We start from the raw sequence: 16,075 nt of genomic DNA on the forward strand, positions 1-16,075 counted from the left end.
TATACCCGCCTTAGGTGCCCAGTACAGGGCTTCAGGATAGCGGCCCCATGGGCTGGACTGGGATGAACGCGCCCCTGGACCCCCATGCCGGGGCTCCAGGAAGGCACCCTGGCCCCGGGACAGTGCCTTGCATGGCAGGGTGGCTGCGGAGAATTTCCCCTGATGCACCCCTCACTCGACCCGCTGTGGGCCTAGAAAGCAGCCCTAGCGCATAGACACAGCTCTCCCATGACATCGTGGTCGGCTCTTAAAAGAGCCTTTGGGTTTTGTTTTGTTTTTTCCGTGGGCAAGCCGAGTGTTTACCCGCCGAATCCGTAGAGGGTGCGACCCTGACGCTTCAGGGCGTAGACCACATCCATGGCGGTGACGGTCTTCCTCTTGGCGTGCTCGGTGTAGGTGACGGCGTCCCGGATCACGTTCTCCAGGAAAACCTTCAACACCCCGCGGGTCTCCTCGTAGATGAGGCCGGAGATGCGCTTGACCCCGCCACGGCGAGCCAGGCGGCGAATGGCTGGCTTGGTGATGCCCTGGATGTTGTCCCGGAGCACCTTGCGGTGCCTCTTGGCGCCGCCTTTGCCGAGCCCCTTCCCTCCTTTACCGCGTCCAGACATGGTCTCCTGTCGGTGCTGTGACTGAGCAGAAATGAGGGCCGCGGCCAGCGGCGGCTGCTTATATGGAGGAGCTGTGCCGGACCAGCTAGGGCGCTGCAAGCGGCCCACGTGACTCAAAGGATGGCGAGGGAGCCCGCCCCGGACCGCCCTCTGCAGGGAGCGGGGGCTGGAGCGGCCGTTGCCGTTTGAAAAAGAGCGCGCTCCCAGCCGCCTCTTTGTCGTGGGCTCTGCAGCTGCCGCCGGGGCATAGATCACAGTCAAGCACACACACACGCGCCTCCCTTCCCGGGCCCCCACTCGTCACCGCGGCCCGCCTAACCCTGGCGCTCGGTGCCCGCTCCCACCATGAACAGAAGGCTCTGAAAAGTGTTAATGGAGCAAACAGGTTAACGGCCTCGCCGGCAGCACCCAGCTGTGTGCGGCCGCCCGCCACCCCGTAACACTGTCCACATGTCACGCCCGGTTGTGGCAAGTCTGTAAACTGCCCCTATTAAAATGTACATTTTTTTTTTTTTTACAAAAACATTATTATTGTGGGCCTCAAGCTAGGTTTTGGGACGGGGGCCAAGATCTACGTGTACGTCCGAGGGCTTGTGCATGCCCTCCTATGTAGCGACGGTGCGGGCGCTGCCGCAACTATGAAGCCGCCAGAGTAACACCTTGGCCACGGATACGCTCTTTGATGGAGTCTGTGGTTGGCCCTGAAAAGAGCCTTTGTGTTTAGGGTGCGTTTCCACGGTGGTCTGCGGGCCTTTACTTGCTTGCTTTGCCCCCTGCCTTGTGGCTCTCGGTTTTCTTGGGCAGCAGCACGGCCTGGATGTTGGGCAGGACTCCTCCCTGGGCGATGGTGACTCGGCCCAGCAGCTTGTTCAGCTCCTCGTCGTTGCGGATGGCCAGCTGGAGGTGTCTGGGGATGATGCGGGTCTTTTTGTTGTCCCGGGCCGCGTTGCCGGCCAGCTCCAGGATCTCAGCGGTCAGGTACTCCAGGACTGCAGCCAGATAGACTGGGGCACCGGCGCCCACCCTCTCGGCGTAGCTTCCCTTGCGGAGCAGCCTGTGCACACGGCCCACGGGGAACTGGAGCCCGGCTCTGGAAGAGCGTGTCTTGGCCTTAGCGCGGGCCTTTCCTCCTTGCTTTCCGCGTCCAGACATGGCGATCGATGCAGGGGCTCACTCACACAACAGAAAGAATAGTACTGCTGTTCTGCGGGACTCCGGCGATATAAAGACTTCGGGCGCTTCTGATTGGTTGACAGCTAGGCTCTGATAGTTCTTCTCATTGGAGGGAGGAGGGCTTCCTTTTCACCAATCAAAGTTCCAGTACCGCATTACAAAGGGAAGTGGGGGCCCTGCCTGAGCCTGCCAATGAGACGGGAGAGCAGAGAAGCAGCTACTTTACACGGCCAGCCTATAAATACAAGTGCCGGGCTCGCCTGCCTTATTTCTCTCGGCTCCACAGGAAGCGGTGCAGATTGTCGACCATGCCTGAACCAGCCAAGTCCGCGCCGGCTCCCAAGAAGGGCTCCAAGAAAGCGCTCTCCAAGCCGCCCAAGAAGGACGGGAAGAAGCGCAAGAGGAGCAGGAAGGAAAGCTATGCTATCTACATTTACAAAGTGATGAAGCAGGTGCACCCGGACACCGGCATCTCCTCCAAGGCCATGGGCATCATGAACTCCTTCGTGAACGACATCTTCGAGCGCATCGCCGGGGAGGCTTCCCGCCTGGCCCACTACAACTCGCGGCGCACCATCACCTCCCGGGAGATCCAGACCGCAGTGCGTCTGCTGCTGCCCGGAGAGCTGGCCAAGCACGCCGTGTCCGAGGGCACCAAGGCCGTCACCAAGTACACCAGCGCCAAGTAAGGCTTCGAGGCGCATCCCCAACTAACACAACGGCTCTTTTAAGGGCCACTCACGTCCTCCCCTAAGAGCTAATGTGCTTCATTTATGACCGGAGAAAGAAGTGTTTTAAACGGTAATGTTGAGCGCACAAGACCCGCTCTCACGGGGCTTGCTGCAGACCGAGGGACGATGGAGCAGGCAACCCGTTTTAATAAGCATGTTTATATGAATGAGCCCTCTTTGGGACCAAGTGTCACACAAGCACTGTAATGTAACGATGACGTTAAATAAAGCCCACGCGGAACTCGCACGGCTGCCCCCGGGCTTATTGTTTCCTGCGACCAGTTTTAGTGTGTGCGGGTGTCACGTTGTGTTTGTACTTTAAGACCAGGGGCAACGGCTAACATCCGCCCCAGGGCAAAGGCTCCCGAAATCGGGACACATAAACCCGATGTACAGATGCCCCACAGCGCTGGCTTGTGACCAGCGGATCCCAGCACGACCCTCTACCCAAACAAAGCGCTTTATTAATTGAAGAGGTGGCTGTGCACACCGAGTGCTCGGATTTCCCAGTGCCGGTATAAGTTTCCCAGTGCCGGTATAAGTTTCCCAGTGCCGGTATAAGTTACCCAGTACTCGGGGTACTCTCAGCCAGCCCACCCACCCACACCTGTAGAACATGGCAGATAAGAGAAGCTCGTAGGTGACAGGGTGGTGGCCCTTAAAAGAGCCGTTGTGGTGGTTGTTCGGGTCGGTGTCTCCTTAGGCCCTCTCGCCTCGGATGCGACGGGCCAGCTGGATGTCCTTGGGCATGATGGTCACCCTCTTGGCGTGGATGGCGCACAGGTTGGTGTCCTCGAAGAGCCCGACCAGGTAGGCCTCGCTGGCCTCTTGCAGGGCCATGACGGCGGAGCTCTGGAAGCGCAGGTCGGTCTTGAAGTCCTGGGCGATCTCCCTCACCAAGCGCTGGAAGGGCAGCTTGCGGATGAGGAGCTCGGTGGACTTCTGGTAGCGGCGGATCTCGCGGAGAGCCACAGTGCCGGGTCGGTAGCGGTGAGGCTTCTTGACTCCACCGGTGGCAGGGGCGCTCTTGCGGGCAGCCTTGGTGGCCAGCTGCTTGCGAGGCGCTTTGCCGCCGGTGGACTTGCGGGCTGTCTGCTTGGTGCGGGCCATGGCGGGAGCGGTCTCTCTCAACGACGAGCGAGGAAGAATGGAGTTCGAGCAGGCAAGAGCCCTATTTATGCACTCGAAGACGGAGGGCTGCTCTGGTTGGCTGAAGCGACCGCCCCAGGTTTGAAAACAGCCCGCGGTGTGCAACGATTGGCTACTCAACCGGAGGCTGTAGCCTGCCTCTCCAATGAGCTGTGGAGAAAAAGACACCCTCCGATTGGACGATGTACGTTGGAGCCGAAGCCCGCGCTTCGGTCAACCTTTGTCTCCGTGTCCATCCACTCATTTGTAGTCACACGAACCACTCGCCCCCGATCAACTGGGCGAGGAGACCAGGATGTTTTAAGTGTACCGCCCTTGGTCACCCTGGAACACGCCGCCGTTGACTGCGCTCGATTTCACGTTCACAATCGTCTGCTTTATGCAGACACCACTTCGAGTCTGCCCGGATACAGTGAAAGCACCAAGGCACACGTTATCTCACATTTATTATAAACTGAGGTCTAATAACTCCCAGACCCCCTTCTTTCTTTGTTATAAAGATTCCAATCCACGCAGCACCAAAAGAGCCGTTCATATGACCAAGATCACACACGGCACTCGCGTGTGTAAAGGTGCGCTAGGGATTTACTGTGCCGTTTATTATTATTGAGAAGTGTGCACGCGGGGTGAAAGGGTGGGGGTGAACAAGCTCTCTTCTAGACCGGGTGGATGGCTCTTAAAAGAGCCGTTGTGTTTGCAGTGTCTCGGTGCAAGCCCTTACTTCTTCTTGGGCGCTGCCTTCTTGGGCTTGGCTGCTTTGGGCTTGGCTGCCTTGGGTTTGACTACCTTGGCAGGGCTTTTCTTGGCCACTTTGGGCTTCGCCGCCTTGGCTTTCGCTGGGCTCTTGGCAGCCTTCTTGGCGGGGGCAGCCTTGGGCTTCTTGGGGCTCTTTGCTGCCGCTGGCTTCTTGACCTTCTTAGGGCTCTTCTTGACCCCCGCGGGAGCCTTTTTGGGCTTCTTGGCAGCAGGGGCAGCTTTCTTGGCCGCTGGTTTCTTGGTCTTGGCGGCCGCCTTCTTGGCCGCCTTCTTGCCCTCCAGCTGCTTCTTGTTCACCTTGAAGGATCCGGAGGCCCCGGTGCCCTTCAGCTGGGCCAGGGCGCCTTTGCTGACCAGGCTCTTGACGGAGGCCTTGACCCGGCTCTTGTTCTTGTCCACATCGTAGCCCTCGGCGATCAGCCCCTTCTTCATGGCCGACAGGGAGACTCCCTTCCTCTCGGCAGAGGCGGTCACCACCTTCAAGATCAGATCGGCCACGCTGGGGCCGGAAGGCTTCTTGGCCTTGGAGGCCCCCGCTGTCTTCTTCTGCTGCTTCTTCTTGGGGGCGACCTCAGCGGGAGGCGCCGCGGCGGCTGGAGCGGTTTCGGCCATTGCAATGCAAGTCTCGGCGCGGGCGCTGTCACAGAACAGAAATGTCCCTCTCGGCCCGAGCCCCGTGAATATATACAGGGAGGAGCCAGCCTCTGATTGGTCGCGAGCAGACAGGGCTCTGCGAGGCACACTCGGCTCTCTGCTCCGAGCTGACTTTTGTGTTTCCTACCTTCCGATTATCCACGTTTTAAAGCACAATCAGTTAAACACGCGCTTCCACACATGTATGACCAGGAGCCCAGCTTCGGCCCTCTCCCGGGCCTGCCCCCGTTTCGGATCCACCCCTCGTCCCTGGCTTGTGATCCGCGGGGAGACGGCGCTCCCCCGACGGTGGACGCCTCCATGCCTGAAATCGCGGGCTCCCGGCCCCTTTTCCCCGGTCCACTCTCGCCTCCTGCGGCCGGGAGCGGCGGCCCGCGGGAGGGAGGGGGCTCCTGCAGGGAGCGGGCCCTGCGGCGTCACAGTGGGGCTGCGGGGGCCGCGGGGAGCGCGTTCTGGAACGGGCCGAAGTAACACAGGGCTCCGCCGGCCGAGCGCGGGGTGGAAACAATGCCAGGGAGCCCCCAGCCCGGCGCCTGCACCCTCGGCTGTGGCACCCACGGCTGGGGGGGGCGCAACCGGAGGCCTTTTACAAGCAGCGGGGCACGGCCCTGGCTCCGGCCTCGCATGCATCACCAGGCGGCCGTGTGCTGGCAGCTTCACATGCAGGCAGAGGGCATTCACTGCCGAGCGCCGAGCCAGAGGAGGCGGGCGCAGACTAAATAAAATAAATACAGTGACACAACGAAGGAAGGCGGCCGAGTTAGGCCTACATGTTTAAAAACACCCCAAGTGAGAGCAGAGGGTGGGAATGCACCTGAAATGGAGACCCCAGTACCGGCATGGAGGCACTCTACTGAGCTGATTTTTAAAGCTGGAGCTAGGTGTACGTCTGAGGTGACATCTGTAGACAGAGTGAGTTACTGTATGTCAGACGCTGAGCCTATGACCGGGGGGAGGCCCACTGCGGAACTGAATAGTACAGTACAGAGTGAGGCATGTGACTACAACTGTTCTACTGAGCCCTATCGCTGGAGTGGGGACCACTCCTGAATCCAATGGTATATCACGAGGGAGACCTGAGACCAGAAATGATATTCTGCGCCCTGTAGCCTAATCGAGGCCTGCTGCTAATTTGGACGGAGGTAGGGGAAGAAAACAGAACACTTCACATAGTCCAGAACGTACATGAACACCAGTCCCAGTATCAGATCTTAGCCTTCAGGATCTCCGGCCCATCCCTAGCTTCCAGGTACCTGTTTTAGTAATATGTGTGACATTTGGAGGTGTACAGCTTCAAGGGGATGAAGTTGCACCTTCTACACAGGGTTGAGGAGCTCCGCGCAGGGTGAGATTTCAGGGTTCATGCCTGGCTGGAGGTGTGAAAACAAAACACTCCACATAGTCACACCTCCATCCAGGGGTGAACCCTGAAATCTCACCCTGCGCGGAGCTCCATGACCCTGGGTAGAAGGTGCGACTTCATCCCCTTGAAGCCTAACACCTACAAATGTCACAAGTATCAGTACAACTGGTGCCAGGAGGCTGGAAGTAGGCCCAAGGCCTTGCAGGCCATATTCTGATACTGTAAAGGAGCTAAATACACTTTCCTGAGAATGTGAGGTGTTTTATTTTCACACCTCCAACCTGGGGTGAACCCTGAAATCTCACCCTGCGCGGAGCTCTATAACCCTGGGTAGAAGGTGAGACTTCATCCCCTTGAAGCTTAACACCTTAAAATGTCACAAAGTATCAGTAAAACTGGTACCTGGAGGCTGGAAACACACCCAAGGCCTTGCAGGCCTTGTTCTGATACTGTGAAGGAGTTAAATACACTTTACTGAGTATGTAAAGTGTTTTGTTTTCACACCAACAGCCAGGGGTGAACCCTGAATTCTCACCCTGCGCGGAGCTCCATAACCTTGGGTAGAAGGTGCAACTTCATCCCCTTGAAGCCTAACACCTGCAAATGTCACAAGTATCAGTAAATTGGTGCTAGGAGGCTGGAAACACACCCAAGGCATTGCAGGTCCTATTCTGATACTGTAAAGGAGTTAAATACACTTTACTGAGTATGTGAAGTGTTTTGTTTTCACACCACCAGCCAGGGGTGAACCCTGAATTCTCACCCTGAGCGGAGCTCCATAACCCTGGGTAGAAGGTGCGACTTCATCCCCTTGAAGCCTAACACCTGCAAACGTCACAAGCATCAGTAAAACTGGTGCCTGGATGCTGGAAACACACCCAGGGCCTTGCAGGCCTTATCCTGATACTGTAAAGGAGTTAAATACACTTTCCTGAGTATGTGAAGTGTTTTGTTTTCACACCTTGAGCCAGGGGTGAACCCTGAAATCTAACCCTGCGCGGAGCTCCATGACCCTGGGTAGAAGGTGCGACTTCTTCCCCTTGAAGCCTAACACCTGCAAATGTCACCAGTATCAGTAAAACTGGTGTCTGGAGGCTGGAAACACACCCAAGGCATTGCAGGCCCTATTCTGATACTGTAAAGGAGTGAAATACACTTTACTGAGTATGTGAAGTGTTTTGTTTTCACACCTTGAGCCAGGGGTGAACCCTGAAATCTAACCCTGCGCGGAGCTCCGTGACCATGGGTAGAAGGTGCGACTTCTTCCCCTTGAAGCCTAACATCTGCAAATGTCACAAGCATCAGTAAAACTGGTGTCTGGAGGCTGGAATTAGGCCCAAGGCCTTGCAGGCCTTGTTCAGTTACTGTGAAGGAGATAAATACTCTTTACTGAGTATGTGAAGTGTTTTGTTTACACACAAACAGCCAGGGGTGAACCCTGAATTCTCACCCTGCGCGGAGCTCCATAACCCTGGGTAGAAGGTGCGACTTCATCCCCTTGAAGCCTAACACCTGCAAATGTCACAAGCATCAGTAAAACTGGTGCCTGGATGCTGGAAACACACCCAAGGCCTTGCAGGCCTTATTCTGATACTGTAAAGGAGTTAAATACACTTTCCTGAGTATGTGAAGTGTTTTATTTTCACACCTCCAGCCAGGGGTGAACCCTGATATCTCACCCTGCGCGGAGCTCCATACCCTTGGGTAGAAGGTGCAACTTTATCCCCTTGAAGCCTAACACCTGCAAATGTCACAAGTATCAGTAAATTGGTGCCAGGAGGCTGGAATTAGGCCCAAGGCCTTGCAGGCCTTGTTCTGATACTGTGAAGGAGTTAAATACACTTTACTGAGTATGTAAAGTGTTTTGTTTTCACACCAACAGCCAGGGGTGAACCCTGAATTCTCACCCTGCGCGGAGCTCCATAACCTTGGGTAGAAGGTGCAACTTCATCCCCTTGAAGCCTAACACCTGCAAATGTCACCAGTATCAGTAAAACTGGTGTCTGGAGGCTGGAAACACACCCAAGGCCTTGCAGGCCTTATTATGATACTGTAAAGCAGTTAAATACACTTTCCTGAGTATGTGAAGTGTTTTATTTTCACACCTCCAGACAGGGGTGAACCCTGATATCTCACCCTGCGCGGAGCTCCATACCCTTGGGTAGAAGGTGCAACTTTATCCCCTTGAAGCCTAACACCTGCAAATGTCACAAGTATCAGTAAATTGGTGCCAGGAGGTTGGAATTAGGCCCAAGGCCTTGCAGGCCTTGTTCTGATACTGTGAAGGAGTTAAATACACTTTACTGAGTATGTAAAGTGTTTTGTTTTCACACCAACAGCCAGGGGTGAACCCTGAATTCTCACCCTGCGCGGAGCTCCATAACCTTGGGTAGAAGGTGCAACTTCATCCCCTTGAAGCCTAACACCTGCAAATGTCACAAGTATCAGTAAATTGGTGCTAGGAGGCTGGAAGTAGGCCCAAGGCCTTGCAGGCCTTGTTCTGATACTGTGAAGGAGTTAAATACACTTTACTGAGTATGTAAAGTGTTTTGTTTTCACACCAACAGCCAGGGGTGAACCCTGAATTCTCACCCTGCGCGGAGCTCCATAACGCTGGGTAGAAGTTGCGACTTCATCCCCTTGAAGCCTAACACCTGCAAATGTCACCAGTATCAGTAAAACTGGTGTCTGGAGGCTGGAAACACACCCAAGGCATTGCAGGTCCTATTCTGATACTGTAAAGGAGTTAAATACACTTTACTGAGAATGTGAAGTGTTTTGTTTTCACACCTTGAGCCAGGGGTGAACCCTGAAATCTAACCCTGCGCGGAGCTCCATGACCCTGGGTAGAAGGTGCGACTTCCTCCCCTTGAAGCCTAACACCTGCAAATGTCACAAGGATCATTAAAACTGGTGTCTGGAGGCTGGAATTAGGCCCAAGGCCTTGCAGGCCTTGTTCAGTTACTGTGAAGGAGATAGATACTCTTTACTGAGTATGTGAAGTGTTTTGTTTACACACAAACAGCCAGGGGTGAACCCTGAATTCTCACCCTGCGCAGAGCTCCATAACCCTGGGTAGAAGGTGCGACTTCATCCCCTTGAAGCCTAACACCTGCAAATGTCACAAGCATCAGTAAAACTGGTGCCTGGATGCTGGAAACACACCCAAGGCCTTGCAGGCCTTATTCTGATACTGTAAAGGAGTTAAATACACTTTCCTGAGTATGTGAAGTGTTTTATTTTCACACCTCCAGCCAGGGGTGAACCCTGATATCTCACCCTGCGCGGAGCTCCATACCCTTGGGTAGAAGGTGCAACTTTATCCCCTTGAAGCCTAACACCTGCAAATGTCACAAGTATCAGTACATTGGTGCCAGGAGGCTGGAATTAGGCCCAAGGCCTTGCAGGCCTTGTTCTGATACTGTGAAGGAGTTAAATACACTTTACTGAGTATGTAAAGTGTTTTGTTTTCACACCAACAGCCAGGGGTGAACCCTGAATTCTCACCCTGCGCGGAGCTCCATAACCTTGGGTAGAAGGTGCAACTTCATCCCCTTGAAGCCTAACACCTGCAAATGTCACAAGTATCAGTAAATTGGTGCTAGGAGGCTGGAAGTAGGCCCAAGGCCTTGCAGGCCTTGTTCTGATACTGTGAAGGAGTTAAATACACTTTACTGAGTATGTAAAGTGTTTTGTTTTCACACCAACAGCCAGGGGTGAACCCTGAATTCTCACCCTGCGCGGAGCTCCATAACCCTGGGTAGAAGGTGCGACTTCATCCCCTTGAAGCCTAACACCTGCAAATGTCACAAGCATCAGTAAAACTGGTTCCTGGATGCTGGAAACACACCCAAGGCCTTGCAGGCCTTATTCTGATACTGTAAAGGAGTTAAATACACTTTGCTGAGTATGTGAAGTGTTTTATTTTCACACCTCCAGCCAGGGTTGAACCCTGATATCTCACCCTGCGCGGAGCTCCATACCCTTGGGTAGAAGGTGCAACTTTATCCCCTTGAAGCCTAACACCTGCAAATGTCACAAGTATCAGTAAATTGGTGCCAGGAGGCTGGAATTAGGCCCAAGGCCTTGCAGGCCTTGTTCTGATACCGTGAAGGAGTTAAATACACTTTACTGAGTATGTAAAGTGTTTTGTTTTCACACCAACAGCCAGGGGTGAACCCTGAATTCTCACCCTGCGCGGAGCTCCATAACCTTGGGTAGAAGGTGCAACTTCATCCCCTTGAAGCCTAACACCTGCAAATGTCACAAGTATCAGTAAATTGGTGCTAGGAGGCTGGAAGTAGGCCCAAGGCCTTGCAGGCCTTGTTCTGATACTGTGAAGGAGTTAAATACACTTTACTGAGTATGTAAAGTGTTTTGTTTTCACACCAACAGCCAGGGGTGAACCCTGAATTCTCACCCTGCGCGGAGCTCCATAACCCTGGGTAGAAGTTGCGACTTCATCCCCTTGAAGCCTAACACCTGCAAATGTCACAAGCATCAGTAAAACTGGAGTCTGGAGGCTGGAAACACACCCAAGGCATTGCAGGTCCTATTCTGATACTGTAAAGGAGTTAAATACACTTTACTGAGTATGTGAAGTGTTTTGTTTTCACACCACCAGCCAGGGGTGAACCCTGAATTCTCACCCTGAGCGGAGCTCCATAACCCTGGGTAGAAGGTGCGACTTCATCCCCTTGAAGCCTAACACCTGCAAACGTCACAAGCATCAGTAAAACTGGTGCCTGGGTGCTGGAAACACACCCAAGGCCTTGCAGGCCTTATCCTGATACTGTAAAGGAGTTAAATACACTTTCCTGAGTATGTGAAGTGTTTTGTTTTCACACCTTGAGCCAGGGGTGAACCCTGAAATCTAACCCTGCGCGGAGCTCCATGACCCTGGGTAGAAGGTGCGACTTCTTCCCCTTGAAGCCTAACACCTGCAAATGTCACCAGTATCAGTAAAACTGGTGTCTGGAGGCTGGAAACACACCCAAGGCATTGCAGGCCCTATTCTGATACTGTAAAGGAGTGAAATACACTTTACTGAGTATGTGAAGTGATTTGTTTTCACACCTTGAGCCAGGGGTGAACCCTGAAATCTAACCCTGCGCGGAGCTCCATGACCCTGGGTAGAAGGTGCGACTTCCTCCCCTTGAAGCCTAACACCTGCAAAGGTCACAAGCATCAGTAAAACTGGTGCCTGGATGCTGGAAACACACCCAAGGCCTTGCAGGCCTTATTCTGATACTGTAAAGGAGTTAAATACACTTTCCTGAGTATGTGAAGTGTTTTATTTTCACACCTCCAGCCAGGGGTGAACCCTGACTTCTCACCCTGCGCGGAGCTCCATAACCCTGGGTAGAAGGTGCGACTTCATCCCCATGAAGCCTAACACCGGCAAATGTCACAATTATCAGTAAAACTGGTGCCTGGAGGCTGGAAACACACCCAAGGCCTTGCAGGCATTATTCTGATACGTTAAAGGAGTTAAATACACTTTCCTGAGTATGCGAAGTGCTTTATTTTCACACCTCCAGCCAGGGGTGAACCCTGATATCTCACCCTGCGCGGAGCTCCATAAGCCCGGGTAGAAGGTGCGACTTTGTCCCCTTGAAGCCTAACGCCTGCAAATGTCACAAGTATCAGTAAATTAGTGCCAGGAGGCTGGAATCAGGCCAAAGGCCTTGCAGGCCTTGTTCTGTTACTGTGAAGGACTTAAATACTCTTTACTGAGTCTGTGAAGTGTTTTGATTTCACATCTCCAGCCAGGGTTGAAACCCGAAATCATACCCTGCGCGAAGGTCCATAACCCTGGGTAGAAGGTGCAACTTCATCCCCTTTAAGCCTAACACCTACAAATGTCACAAGTATCAGTAAAACTGGTGCCAGGAGGCTGGAAGTAGTACCAAGGCCTTGCAGGCCTTATTCTGATACTGTAAATCAGCTAAATACACTTTCCTGAGTATGTGAAGTGTTTTATTTTCACACCTCCAGCCAGGGGTGAAGCCTGAAATCTCACCCTGCGCGGAGCTCCATGACCCTGGGTAGAAGGTGCGACTTCATCCCCTTGAAGCATAACACCTCCAAGTGTCACAAGTATCAGTACAACTGGTGCCTGGAGGCTGGAAACAAACCCAAGGCCTTGCAGGCCTTGTTCTGATACTGTAAAGGAGTTAAATACACTTTCCTGAGTAAGTGAAGTGTTTTATTTTCACACTTCCATCCAGGGGTGAACCCTGAAATCTCACCCTGCGCGGAGCTCCATAACCCTGGGTAGAAGGTGCGACTTCATCCCCTTGAAGCCTAACACCTGCAAATGTCACAAGTATCAGTAAAACTGGTGCCTGGAGGCTGGAAACACACCCAAGGCCTTGCAGGCCTTATTATGATACTGTAAAGCAGTTAAATACACTTTCCTGAGTATGTGAAGTGTTTTATTTTCACACCTCCAGCCAGGGGTGAACCCTGAAATCTTACCCTGCGCGAAGCTCCATGACCCTGGGTAGAAGGTGCGACTTCATCCCCTTGAAGCATAACACCTCCAAGTGTCACAAGTATCAGTACAACTGGTGCCTCGAGGCTGGAAACAAACCCAAGGCCTTGCAGGCCTTGTTCTGATACTGTAAATGAGTTAAATACACTTTCCTGAGTAAGTGAAGTGTTTTATTTTCACACTTCCATCCAGGGGTGAACCCTGATATCTCACCCTGCGCGGAGCTCCATAACCCTGGGTAGAAGTTGCGACTTCATCCCCTTGAAGCCTAACACCTGCAAATGTCACCAGTATCAGTAAAACTGGAGTCTGGAGGCTGGAAACACACCCAAGGCATTGCAGGTCCTATTCTGATACTGTAAAGGAGTTAAATACACTTTAATGAGTATGTGAAGTGTTTTGTTTTCACACCACCAGCCAGGGGGGAACCCTGAATTCTCACCCTGAGCGGAGCTCCATAACCCTGGGTAGAAGGTGCGACTTCATCCCCTTGAAGCCTAACACCTGCAAACGTCACAAGCATCAGTAAAACTGGTGCCTGGGTGCTGGAAACACACCCAAGGCCTTGCAGGCCTTATCCTGATACTGTAAAGGAGTTAAATACACTTTCCTGAGTAAGTGAAGTGTTTTATTTTCACACTTCCATCCAGGGGTGAACCCTGAAATCTCACCCTGCGCGGAGCTCCATAACCCTGGGTAGAAGTTGCGACTTCATCCCCTTGAAGCCTAACACCTACAAATGTCACAAGTATCAGTAAAACTGGTGCCAGGAGGCTGGAAGTAGGCCCAAGGCCTTGCAGGCCTTATTCCGATACTGTAAAGCAGCTAAATACACTTTCCTGAGTATGTGAAGTGTTTTATTTTCACACCTCCAGCCAGGGGTGAACCCTGACTTCTCACCCTGCGCGGAGCTCCATAACCCTGGGTAGAAGGTGCAACTTCATCCCCATGAAGCCTAACACCGGCAAATGTCACAATTATCAGTAAAACTGGTGCCTGGAGGCTGGAAACACACCCAAGGCCTTGCAGGCATTATTCTGATACGTTAAAGGAGTTAAATACACTTTCCTGAGTATGCGAAGTGCTTTATTTTCACACCTCCAGCCAGGGGTGAACCCTGATATCTCACCCTGCGCGGAGCTCCATAAGCCCGGGTAGAAGGTGCGACTTTGTCCCCTTGAAGCCTAACGCCTGCAAATGTCACAAGTATCAGTAAATTAGTGCCAGGAGGCTGGAATCAGGCCAAAGGCCTTGCAGGCCTTGTTCTGTTACTGTGAAGGACTTAAATACTCTTTACTGAGTCTGTGAAGTGTTTTGATTTCACATCTCCAGCCAGGGTTGAAACCCGAAATCATACCCTGCGCGAAGGTCCATAACCCTGGGTAGAAGGTGCAACTTCATCCCCTTTAAGCCTAACACCTACAAATGTCACAAGTATCAGTAAAACTGGTGCCAGGAGGCTGGAAGTAGGCCCAAGGCCTTGCAGGCCTTATTCTGATACTGTAAAGCAGCTAAATACACTTTCCTGAGTATGTGAAGTGTTTTATTTTCACACCTCCAGCCAGGGGTGAAGCCTGAAATCTCACCCTGCGCGGAGCTCCATGACCCTGGGTAGAAGGTGCGACTTCATCCCCTTGAAGCATAACACCTCCAAGTGTCACAAGTATCAGTACAACTGGTGCCTGGAGGCTGGAAACAAACCCAAGGCCTTGCAGGCCTTGTTCTGATACTGTAAAGGAGTTAAATACACTTTCCTGAGTAAGTGAAGTGTTTTATTTTCACACTTCCATCCAGGGGTGAACCCTGAAATCTCACCCTGCGCGGAGCTCCATAACCCTGGGTAGAAGGTGCGACTTCATCCCCTTGAAGCCTAACACCTGCAAATGTCACAAGTATCAGTAAATCTGGTGCCAGGAGGCTGGAAGTAGGCCCAAGGCCTTGCAGGCCTTATTCTGATACTGTAAAGCAGCTAAATGCACTTTCCTGAGTATGTGAAGTGTTTTATTTTCACACTTCCATCCAGGGGTGAACCCTGAAATCTCACCCTGCGCGGAGCTCCATAACCCTGGGTAGAAGGTGCGACTTCATCCCCTTGAAGCCTAACACCTACAAATGTCACAAGTATCAGTAAAACTGGTGCCAGGAGGCTGGAAGTAGGCCCAAGGCCTTGCAGGCCTTATTCTGATATTGTAAAGCAGCTAAATACACTTTCCTGAGTATGTGAAGTGTATATTTTTCACACCTCAAGCCTGGGGTGAACCCTGAAATCTCACCCTGCGCGGAGCTCCATGACCCTGGGTAGAAGGTGCGACTTCATCCCCTTGAAGCCTAACACCTACAAATGTCACAAGTATCAGTAAAACTGGTGCCAGGAGGCTGGAAGTAGGCCCAAGGCCTTGCAGGCCTTATTCTGATACTGTAAAGCAGCTAAATACGCTTTCCTGAGTATGTGAAGTGTTTTATTTTCACACCTCCAGCCAGGGGTGAAGCCTGAAATCTCACCCTGCGCGGAGCTCCATGACCCTGGGTAGAAGGTGCGACTTCATCCCCTTGAAGCCTAACACCTACAAATGTCACAAGTATCAGTACAACTGGTGCCAGGAGGCTGGAAGTAGGCCCAAGGCCTTGCAGGCCATATTCTGATACTGTAAAGGAGCTAAATACACTTTCCTGAGAATGTGAGGTGTTTTATTTTCACACCTCCAACCTGGAGTGAACCCTGAAATCTCACCCTGCGCGGAGCTCTATAACCCTGGGTAGAAGGTGAGACTTCATCCCCTTGAAGCTTAACACCTTAAAATGTCACAAAGTATCAGTAAAACTGGTACCTGGAGGCTGGAAACACACCCAAGGCCTTGCAGGCCTTGTTCTGATACTGTGAAGGAGTTAAATACACTTTACTGAGTATGTAAAGTGTTTTGTTTTCACACCACCAGCCAGGGGTGAACCCTGAATTCTCACCCTGAGCGGAGCTCCATAACCTTGGGTAGAAGGTGCAACTTCATCCCCTTGAAGCCTAACACCTGCAAATGTCACAAGTATCAGTAAATTGGTGCTAGGAGGCTGGAAGTAGGCCCAAGGCCTTGCAGGCCTTGTTCTGATACTGTGAAGGAGTTAAATACACTTTACTGAGTATGTAAAG

At 52.6% G+C, this 16,075-nt stretch overlaps 5 protein-coding genes across 5 annotated transcripts; 1 reads left to right on the plus strand and 4 right to left on the minus strand.

Annotated features, from left to right (window-relative positions):
• Positions 1 to 240: 240 nt before the first annotated feature.
• Positions 241 to 809, minus strand: LOC146769007 (histone H4). The gene has a single exon (XM_085640569.1). The coding sequence runs from the start codon at positions 609 to 611 to the stop codon at positions 300 to 302; it is 312 nt and encodes a 103-aa protein (XP_085496695.1). The 5' UTR covers positions 612 to 809; the 3' UTR covers positions 241 to 299.
• Positions 810 to 1,364: 555 nt separating this feature from the next.
• Positions 1,365 to 1,763, minus strand: LOC146769008 (histone H2A type 2-C-like). Its single transcript, XM_085640567.1, has one exon. The coding sequence runs from the start codon at positions 1,761 to 1,763 to the stop codon at positions 1,365 to 1,367; it is 399 nt and encodes a 132-aa protein (XP_085496693.1).
• A 21-nt stretch (positions 1,764 to 1,784) lies between these two features.
• Positions 1,785 to 3,210, plus strand: LOC146769009 (histone H2B 1.2-like). Its single transcript, XM_085640568.1, has one exon. It carries the CDS (start codon positions 2,093 to 2,095, stop codon positions 2,471 to 2,473), a length of 381 nt encoding a protein of 126 aa, XP_085496694.1. The 5' UTR covers positions 1,785 to 2,092; the 3' UTR covers positions 2,474 to 3,210.
• Positions 3,167 to 3,625, minus strand: LOC146769010 (histone H3). Its single transcript, XM_085640566.1, has one exon. It carries the CDS (start codon positions 3,623 to 3,625, stop codon positions 3,215 to 3,217), a length of 411 nt encoding a protein of 136 aa, XP_085496692.1. The 3' UTR covers positions 3,167 to 3,214.
• Positions 3,626 to 4,381: 756 nt separating this feature from the next.
• On the minus strand, positions 4,382 to 5,261 carry LOC146769011 (histone H1.3-like). Its single transcript, XM_085640565.1, has one exon. The coding sequence runs from the start codon at positions 5,030 to 5,032 to the stop codon at positions 4,382 to 4,384; it is 651 nt and encodes a 216-aa protein (XP_085496691.1). The 5' UTR covers positions 5,033 to 5,261.
• Positions 5,262 to 16,075: the final 10,814 nt, after the last annotated feature.

This window comes from Triturus cristatus, unplaced genomic scaffold, assembly GCF_964204655.1.
Source record: "Triturus cristatus unplaced genomic scaffold, aTriCri1.1 SCAFFOLD_594, whole genome shotgun sequence".
Classification (NCBI taxonomy): domain Eukaryota; kingdom Metazoa; phylum Chordata; class Amphibia; order Caudata; family Salamandridae; genus Triturus; species Triturus cristatus.

Bases quoted from the DNA above. Each gene is read 5' to 3' on its own strand.
- LOC146769007 (XM_085640569.1), bottom strand. From the start codon at position 611: ATGTCTGGACGCGGTAAAGGAGGGAAGGGGCTCGGCAAAGGCGGCGCC.
- LOC146769008 (XM_085640567.1), bottom strand. From the start codon at position 1,763: ATGTCTGGACGCGGAAAGCAAGGAGGAAAGGCCCGCGCTAAGGCCAAG.
- LOC146769009 (XM_085640568.1), top strand. From the start codon at position 2,093: ATGCCTGAACCAGCCAAGTCCGCGCCGGCTCCCAAGAAGGGCTCCAAG.
- LOC146769010 (XM_085640566.1), bottom strand. From the start codon at position 3,625: ATGGCCCGCACCAAGCAGACAGCCCGCAAGTCCACCGGCGGCAAAGCG.
- LOC146769011 (XM_085640565.1), bottom strand. From the start codon at position 5,032: ATGGCCGAAACCGCTCCAGCCGCCGCGGCGCCTCCCGCTGAGGTCGCC.